Here is a 9,892-nt window from a genome sequence, read left to right as displayed (position 1 = left end):
TTCTTCCAATCTATCTTTCTGATCATCTTGTCCATAAACCATGGCTGCCTTGTCCCTCACTTAATTACTGTTCCTATAGTTTCATTTGTGTCTGTTTGTAACCTCATTGATGATCCAATTTTTCATCAGCAATACCAGCACACTTCCCTTAATCATGATTTTCTCTGAAGTGTGTTGGTAGTCTTCTACCACTGTACCTTATTAGCACTTCTAAATTTCATATCCTCAACCATTTTCAATTTTTTAATTATATAAAATTATGAAGCTACAAATCATGATTACTAAATCATAATCAGAGCACATCTGATCCCAGGAAATTTTGCAAATTATTCACTGTTCCTAACCATAATTTAGTCAAACTGATGTTTTCTAGATTCCCCAGACATTTTCCATGAATACCTATGCATTTTGTGATACCTAAACCATTATGATTTCGTGTAGAACTCAATTGCTTTTTCCCCTGAAGTAATTTCTTTATCGTAATACCCCACCACCTCCTTCATAACCCAATCTCCATAAAATTTCTCTCCAGATATATACTTGTTCACTGATTGAATACAATCATTTACTACCTTCCCATGGCAGCTTCACAATTATACTCAGAAAATGGTTTGGCTTTAACTTACACTGATAAAATCGGTTGCTTGCTGTTTTCAAAGAATCTTAACTTTTTCACATTATTGTCTTTCCTCACTGGCAGTCTTACACTCGACTGAGCATTATGTCACTCCAGTAACCCCTGCTAATCTACCATCTCCCGAGTGATCCTACCCGGAGCAAATTTCATTGCTCCAACCCACACAGCTGTAAGGGTCATCAAAATGCACAACCCCTTTCCACTTTCAATGTCAGGCTTGAAGGTAGGCGGAATTGTTTTCCACAAAATATTTTGCAGCAATTTTTTAAATAAAAAAACAAATGCCCTAACCAGGTGATATGATTAATGAATGCCATCAGAATCTATTGCAATACATCTAAAGTAATTGGAATTGAAAGTGGCTGTCAGCGTATACTTCAGATTAGAGATATTTATGGAAGTGAGAGGAGATTGAAAGTTCCGTACAATACTTGGACAGCCAAATTTGCATTTATAAAATATCATATGGAAGCTACTGCAAGTGCACACACATGGATACTAACACCCCAGTGAAAGCCACAAGAGGGATGTTTGTGTTGAGTCAGTTAATGAAACTTGCATTATCTGGGAATTTGGAATCGTGCAATCAGCAGTTTTGAAAGGGAACACTAATCTAAGTTATGTATGAACACCACATTAGAAATCGGAAAGGTATTTTAAAGCTCTAATAAATTCAAACGGAGGTATTTCCACTGCACCCTATCTAAATTAAGCTTCCACGCAACTTTTAGTCGATCATTATAGTTTCTTAATTTTTGCTGGAAATTTCACTAACTGACTTGATTTCTTGCCTTTAGACGATCACAGGAGAGAAAAGCCAAAAAATATATTTGAATTTTTTGGCTAAGACTGACAGTATCACCTTACCTTTGATTATAATTGTGAATAAGTATTCATTGATATCTTATCTAGTAGTTCTACTATTCTTTAAGTGCTCCTTTATTTTTATCAGTGTACAGCAATCCAACATACACAGACAAGCAGGAGTGGTAACAAGACCTCAGGGGTAGAAGAGGAGATAAAAAAAAAAACAAGCTGCAATCCAGGTTTTAAAAAGATTTTATTTTTACAGCAGATGCAATAACTCTAATCATCACCCTTCTTGGCATCGGTTTTACCTCCACGAATCCTACCAGTACGTCTGGCTGCAATGAGACCAACCTAGAGGAAGATAACATGCAATTAACATCTGCCAATTGTAATTTTATAAAACCATCGAACAGCTTAATTGATAATGGCACTCAAACGTTTATGCTTTTCTTAAATGAATATTCTTGCCTGAAGAATACCACCAATATTACCTTTGTGAGTGAAGGCAAAATTGATAAACCATGACTACTAACAATATTGTCAACAAACCACATTATTGAACACATTTGCCACAGGAAATGTTGCCCAAGAAATTCAAAATATTACAAAAAAATTCTAAATTAAGTTGAAAGTAGCATCTAACTTCTCCAGCTTACTATATTCCTAATTCAAAGCCAACGGTACGGTATTAAGTTTGGTATATTATAAAAAAAGATCTAAATTATAAAGGTCTGGGCATGAACATGACTTAATGGGTATATTTCAACATGAATGTGGGTTTAGCATACAGTTTTATTTGATTTAATGCGTGGTGACCTAACACTCCCCACCACATACCCTTGTGGTGGCTTGCTGAGTACTATGTAGATGAAAATTTAATTATTTGTTTTGTAGGAAGTCTACTAACTTAAAAAGTAGATAGTTGCCACCATTACATAGCAACATACTTTAATCCCACTAAAATCAGCTTTGCATAAATTTTACAATAGTAAAATTAATAATGTGTATCACAGTTTCATTTGTACTCAACCTTTGATTCTGAAAGTCATTTTCCATCACCTCTATAACAATAGCAGGCCACAACAATATTTGACATAATGATAGAAAAGGGGAACGTCAAGGTTTCACTATCCATCAATCTGCATTACTGCACTATATTAGTTTTCTTTACAACTGTTACTAACTCCAAAAACTGCAAGTAACTCCATTGTTTTTAGAATATATATTGGATGAATCGATTCATGCATGAAGATGTGTACAGAAAAAATTCAGAGTTTTTAACCCTAAAAATATCAAAGGTAGAATATTAGATCAAATTTCTCCAAGAAAATTTGTGAGAAAATCCGCAATAGGGACACAAGTAACACATAAGAAGTTATGACTAAATCCAAGTTATAGGTTCAAATCTCTACAAAAAATGAAATATTGGTGACACAAGGAATATAAAATCCACCTTCTCTGGCGTTTAATTGATCTTACAATCGGTCAAATCCAATGTATTTGAAGTTCTTAATCAATAATATTCCCTAGGATGCCACCCCTAAGGTTTTTTCAAGAGCTATGTGAGTGGGATGTGGGCGTATCATCGTATAGATATCTTGATTAAAAGTATTGATCAGACCACATGACAGGTAGAGCAAGTCAGATTTCGACATTCAAAGAAACTATGACATGGGGCGAGGAGTGACGAAATGTCTACTCGCATGGGGCAAAAATAGACACCACAACCAGGAATTTGATCTATGCAACAAATCAAGAATCAAAACAAAAGTAATAGCATGCGCAGGGCGTCATACCAAACATCTCATCGCAAAAACGAAGATTTGATTCAATGTTTCCCAATAGGCCAATTAAACATTAGTTTTTAAATCAATTACGGGATTATCAACAATTTATCACCCGTCTATCAAGTGATACCCACCTTTCGTCCAGCACTTGTTCCTCTCTTGACAGTTGAAGCCTTTCCAATATGCTGGTGGTTACCACCACCGTGAGGATGCTCCACGGGGTTCATCGCCACACCACGAACCTTAGGCCAGCAATTACGTTTGGCCTTGTACTTGAAATAGGCACGACCTGCCTTGAGCACTGGCTTGTCCATACGACCGCCCCCAGCTACTACACCTGCAGTTAAAATTTCCAATGTAGTTTCTCTAAAACCCGAGTAATTACGCACACTCAATCACGGCGATAACTTACCAACCATCGCGCGGTTCGCCGATGGCATCACTTTCTTAGCTCCAGACGGAAGTTTCACACGGGTCTTCTTCGTGTCAGGATTGTGGGCGATAACAGTGGCATAATTACCAGAGGCACGAGCCAATCGACCCCGATCCCCAGTTTTCTCTTCCAAATTACAGACAATAGTACCCTCAGGCATGGCGCCTACGGGCATTACATTTCCTATGTGTAACACAGCTGAAATTGATAATTTTAAATTGAAATTACGAATTCCAAAATATAATATTTAACTACACTTACAGTGAACATTTCAACGAAACAGGATTAAAGAAACTTACCCTTCTTCCCACAATACAAAAACTGCCCAGTAAACATTCCTTCTGGTGCTATAAAGAGCTCTTTCCTAGTTTTAAATCGGTATGGGTCGCGAAAATGAACCACTGCAAGGGGTGCACCACGGCCAGGGTCGTGGATTATTTCCTTAAAAGCAATGTATCAGTCAATATACACTACTTTCAACATGAATTACCAGACATTCAGCAACATACTCAGTATTAACTTAAAAAAATATCTTCACAATAAATCTGTTCAAATGTCTGCAAGGCATCATTGTTTGCTTCAAAACTGACGAAGATAAATATGTGTAGTACCTTAACCACTCCTTTAATATAACCATGTCTTTCAGCAAAATCCAAGGCCCTCAATTTTGGTGCGCCTTTCCTATGCTTAGAATGGGAGCGAAATACGCTCCCTGCACCTTTTCTCTGGGCACGGATTACTCGTCCCATTTTTAGACTGAAAGAAAAACAACAATTTAGCAATACTTCTAGCAAGATTGATATTACACGATTCCGGTACTTAACACTATATTACTAACTATTCACGTTGAACCACGAAGAGATAGATAAGAAGCCTTAATTTATTTGGCTGAAAATAGTTACATGCACGGATGATGAGTAATAAACACGATATTTAAGGATTACTTATACGTAATCAAACAACTAACACATACCTCTTTCGCCAACGTGGTTGAAGGAAATCGAACACCGTCGACCTATCGAGATATCCACCTATCGCAACTGATCGATGTGTAGATCTACATTATATCGAATACTTCCATCGATCGCTTGTCCATGGCTCTTCGCTCAAGAAAATTAATATATACAATTATGAATTTGAAGTTTGTTAGCATGTGTAAGTAAATGTGCAAAATGGCATTTATTTAGAATAAAACTATTGGACTGTTAAAAAAAAATCTTTTAGTCCCATACATATTCCCGTTATATTTGATGAAACAAATAGAACACTTGGCTCAAAGTTAAGAATTTGCATGGAGTAACACATTTGCCATGCTATGAAAACATTTCATCAACTCAAACCATTAACCTCAAGTACGACCGTAATCTTGGTTGAAATGGTTTTCATATACGACTTCCAAGAAATCACAAAAATCATACTCATAATGGTCGAACGACTTAGATATAGTTTTTGAATAATTTAATAGATAAGAAAGTGGAAATATTCACACCATAATTTATTAATTGACACAAATAATAAATTCAATACAATTTATCTTGATTATATTTTATGAGTTATCAGATTTTTTTGTTCAACAGATGTGATTTGACTGACGTAGGTTTCTCTGACAGACCGTGTGACGTCACCCAGTATCCTTTGTGTAAAATCGACGGGGTCGGTAGACGTTTATAGGGAGAGCTCTCTAAAAATCGTTTTGTTTAGTAGTAATATGAGTAATGTACCCAACCAAAATGGCACAGGTCTAGAGCAGCAGGTAAGATAATTTTTATTGCATTACTTTTTGCGTAGTGGCCTTAAGATTTTCTATATATTCCCTGCGTGACGATATTGATTATTTCCATGATTGTTTCGATTAATAATGAAGTATTTAAAGTTAAACATATCCTGCATCTATTATTTACTCTGTTTTCGCGATTTTTATTATTTTTCAATCCCAGTGTAATGCTTCGTTAATTTTGCTAGGTTGTTTCCGCATAATGGCGGATCTTCGTAGACATTTAATGTGTTGAGATTACAATTCAATAAGAGTTGTTTTAAAGTTTTCAAACTACCTCTTGTTAAAAGTTAGTCTCAGATGTGGTATTGGTTGTGTTTTACCGAATTGAGGTGGTCGTTCGTGTTAATTTTGTTCAACTCTTGGCCTCCATTTTGTATTGATGTCGTGGACGTTACCGTGTATCAAAATTTAATTTCAAGGTATAACTTCCATATTTCTGTTAATGCTTCATGTTTTAATGTGCATTTGAAAAAATAAGCAGGTGTTTGCATTTCACGCGGATTTCGCTATAACTAATTTCTGGTCTAAACAATTTATTTCATCTTCTGCCGTCTTTTTGGCAGAATTTAAAGCGATAACGTTACTGTTAATTATTCGTTATCAAATATTTTAGTTTTCGTTTGGGATTACTCTATCTCGTTAGTTTTTCATAGTTGGTCGACGGTGTTTAAACTATTGAACAATCTATTTCGCAGTTTGCTGGTCTGGGCTTGCAGGGTGGCCACCAGAGAAGTGGTCGCTACATACCTCCTCATCTTCGTAATAAACCGGGAGGTGGTAAGTACCAATATAAAATAAATAATCAACGTTCCGTATACGCGGGGCTCTTTAGGACCATTTTATGCCGTATAACTATGTTCTTATTGCAATTTTGAATCTCATATAAATTTAGAACTTGAATTATCTTGTATGTGATACAGGATAAATTGGCATAGTGGTGCGAGATAGATACTCACTCGTGTAGTCGTTCAAAGCCAATTCATAATTTCATTTGTTGTATATCATTTACTAATTATATTGGCACTATTCTTTCTTAATTATAACTTTCCTAATTATAATTGGTTCTGCCCAACTTAAAGTTTTATCATGTTTTTCTTTGTATTTAGAACTTCCAAATTTGTCATTCCTCTCAATCGTGCGGCTCTTGCAATGAATTTTGTCATTTTTCGCCAATTTATTTAGATATATTCACAATAAAACTCCCTTAAAGTACCGATGTTGCGGATTCTGCTGAAATTGTCCAATTAGCATGCGGGTTAATGCATTAGAGGAACCCAGAAAACAGGAACCGTCGCTGCATCACAGTGCTATAAAAGCCTTCAGCAGAAGCCTCTCGCATAACTCTTACAAATATATATATCACACAAATTACTTTAATGTGTTCTGACCAGTTGGGCATAAATTGCTAGAGAAATATAAAACAAAGGTGATAATTTGATACAATTCAGTAACAATTAAGAAATTCTTCCAAATATTTTGATACCTGTATCTAAGCTGAAATCCACTACTCTACCTTCTTTGGGATTGCTATATGTATAATGCACTGTTTAACATTACTTAAGTTAAGAGTTATTCATTAGAAGCTAATGCTGTATGGAATTCAATGAGTTTATCCTGACCAAAATAGCAATGAATTAATCAAAAAGGTCATGAGGGTTCTGTTCATAATTGCTTGATGGACTAGTTTTGAATGAAATATCATCTGATTGATGAATATTGACAGAAGTATTTTTAGAGATCAAATACTATTTAGAATACTTTTTGTCAATGTAAAAATCCAAAATTCAGTAGGACCAAGAAAAAAAGATGATCAAAACTGGTTCACAATTCATTTGCGCACGTTTCAAATTGTCAACCAAGTAAAATTTCACACATTTACTTCCTGATCAGTACCAATTAACTTGCCCCAGAACTGCGTACATTTTTTGCATTTTGGCTTTTTGAATTAGTGTATATGAAGGGAAACTGGGTAATTCATTCGGTTTGAAAGATTTCGGCAGCCCTTAATGTCTCATCTGGCTGCATTAACTCTAATTTAAAATTAGCATAATTTCGTTTTCAATATGTGGAGACATGCTATAATGTGGTCGTTTACTGGTTTTTGTAATGTGGTAGGTGATTGGTGTTATGTGATAATGAATTGAACTTATGAAATTTTTCCCCTATTTTAAAATCAGGATCGACTTATTTCACTGTAAGTGATTTCAAAATTGAAATTGAAAAATAACCAACTTGGCTTTTCCACAACGAATTTCTATGTGGAAAAGTCAAGTTGTTTATTTTTCGATTCAATGTGTAGATTTTCCACCAAGTCACGCCAGAAACATTTCTTTGTAAATGATTTCATAAAATGTTCCATATCATTCCTTGGATTTAATATTTCTTACGTAGTTTTGTTTGAAGTGATAAAGTATGGCTTGCCCTTGTGACTTTTCTAGTACATTGGGTAAAGATGGTTTGTTGCCATAGCTGATCAACATGAATGAACACTATGAATTAGGAGATTGAGGCTCACAATTCTGGCCTAATCAAATGGCCATTTCATGACAAGTACTTCTACTGTTGTTTTATTGTTTTACTGATAGTATTTTTTAAATTCCATCCTCATCAAAGCAGAACCAATTGGTTCTATGGTGAAAAAGTACTGCTACACCTGTGAGCTACCAATGAAATCTTCTGATAAAAGTGTTGATAAGTTGATCGAAACTTATAATTTGGCTTTAACTCATTTGAGCTGATACTAATGTTCACTGTGACTCTAAACTTGTCTACCCTTCTATAATCATCTGCTTTTAACATGCCTATGTTTTAGTCCGTGAAGTGTGGTGTTCTCACTGTACATAAAATGCAACCTCACTTTTCAATCTCACTTCATGCATGGCATCAGCCCTTCTTACCTGATGCTACATTCATAATGGAAGGAAACCAGTTCTTTTAATCCATTACTGTAAATGGGAATATTTTGCATGTGGAAGGCTGGTGTTTCTATTTTAGGTACAAAGATATTTATCAATTTTCAATCCTACTGGTCCCCTGGGTTTATTTTGTAAATTACTAAGTTTCTGCAAGTCATGGCTCAAGGACAGACATTGATGGTAGCGAATTGTATTTATTGTTCTCAATTCTTTCCATGCCTACTATGGGCAGCTCAAGTGACCTGCAGCTCAGTAAAATATGTCAAATAGCCAGGGAAATGTATAAATCGTATTATTGATAAATAAAGGATAGGAGGAGGCCTAATTTAGCATTCTTTAACGTTCCTTTGTCCCTATCCTCTTCACTTACTGGAAAGATACTCAGGTTTCTATTTTTTTATTTTTCTAACAGTATTGCTAATACTTGTAATGGCTCTCCATTAGTGGCACTGTTTGGGTAAGGGAATCCAACGAATGCAAAATCTCATGAAAACCATCAATTCTATTAATTGGAATAATATGAATATCTACATTTTTCCTACTTTTAAATCAGCTGTTTCCAGCTCTACATTGTGGAACTCACGTGATTATGATAGAGTTAAACAATATTTAATGTTTTCATGTACTAATAATTGGAGACTTAAATTAGTTTACCCTATTATAACTTCCTCCACTCTATTGGCAGACCTGTTTTCTCTCCCTTCTCTCGAACAGCTAGTAATTGCTATTCTTCTCTATTTTGAAGATGAAATCCACTTTGATTGTGATCATTTGCAAATAATAGCTGAAAATGCTGCAGTTATTTTAAATTGTGTGCATTGTAAAAGTATAGCAAAGTTGCCTTGAAGTTAAGGAAAGTAGATTTGTAAACTATAAAGAGTGAAGTTTTGCCTACCGTTTTAAAGAAGTGCTAAAGTTTTAAGAGTTTTTGATATATCTCTTGAGCTAATTCCTACCAAAATTGCTGTGAGGGTTGGTTGAGTCACCAATCTACGACATTTGGTGGTACACAAAAAGTCAACACTAAAGAAAAGCACACTTCAACACTGTTTATGTGGATAAACAGATGATCAACATTTATGTGGAATAGCAGGTGTTTTTCTTTCTTACATATCATGGAGGAGTTCCACAAAATAATGGCATCCACAATTGCCTAAGTTGAAAACTCAATATATTGAAGGATAAGGTTAGCAATATTTTGGTGGGTCACACAATCACATCATAGCTTAGAATTCCACTAAGCATGTTTCAGCTACTCTTATGGTCATCATATATCATTTTTTTGCCTCTTTCAAATATACTGTTATCATAATTACGTCATATAAGAAGAGTTTTTGTTTCATTTCTGGGATTTTGTATCGTAATCAAGGTAATCAACCTTATGGATAGTTTTGCTCACACATTGAGGAAGAAGGCCTGCTCCTTTACCTTTCTCACAGGACTTTATTAACTAGGAAAATACTCATTCAGTTTTGGATAGGGTTGTCTAAAGGATTCACCTACGCTTTGAACCTGAGACCCTCTGGTCAGTAG

General features: G+C 35.2%; 2 protein-coding genes across 5 annotated transcripts in view; one reads left to right on the top strand and one right to left on the bottom strand.

Annotated features, from left to right (window-relative positions):
• Positions 1–1,678: 1,678 nt before the first annotated feature.
• Positions 1,679–4,756, bottom strand: RpL8 (ribosomal protein L8). The gene is made up of 6 exons (XM_071599426.1): positions 4,641–4,756; positions 4,279–4,423; positions 3,967–4,108; positions 3,647–3,865; positions 3,369–3,571; positions 1,679–1,798 (listed from the first exon to the last, which is right to left on the bottom strand). The coding sequence occupies exons 2-6, from the start codon at positions 4,414–4,416 to the stop codon at positions 1,724–1,726; spliced, it is 777 nt and encodes a 258-aa protein (XP_071455527.1). The 5' UTR covers positions 4,417–4,423; positions 4,641–4,756; the 3' UTR covers positions 1,679–1,723.
• Positions 4,757–5,292: 536 nt separating this feature from the next.
• The window catches only part of bel (ATP-dependent RNA helicase bel), a 38,758-nt gene continuing 34,158 nt past the window's right edge, over positions 5,293–9,892 (top strand). For all 4 annotated transcript variants that reach the window (XM_071599424.1, XM_071599420.1, XM_071599423.1 and 1 more), the window contains exons 1-2: positions 5,293–5,420; positions 6,140–6,221. In XM_071599424.1, the coding sequence (XP_071455525.1) occupies positions 5,376–5,420; positions 6,140–6,221 (127 nt within the window). In that variant the 5' untranslated portion in view covers positions 5,293–5,375. The remainder of the gene's footprint in view (positions 5,421–6,139; positions 6,222–9,892) is intronic.

Source organism: Hetaerina americana, unplaced genomic scaffold (genome assembly GCF_022747635.1).
Source record: "Hetaerina americana unplaced genomic scaffold, ioHetAmer1.1.p SCAF_11, whole genome shotgun sequence".
In the NCBI taxonomy this organism is placed as follows: Eukaryota; Metazoa; Arthropoda; class Insecta; order Odonata; family Calopterygidae; genus Hetaerina; species Hetaerina americana.
This window is presented reverse-complemented; position numbering and strand designations above follow the sequence as displayed.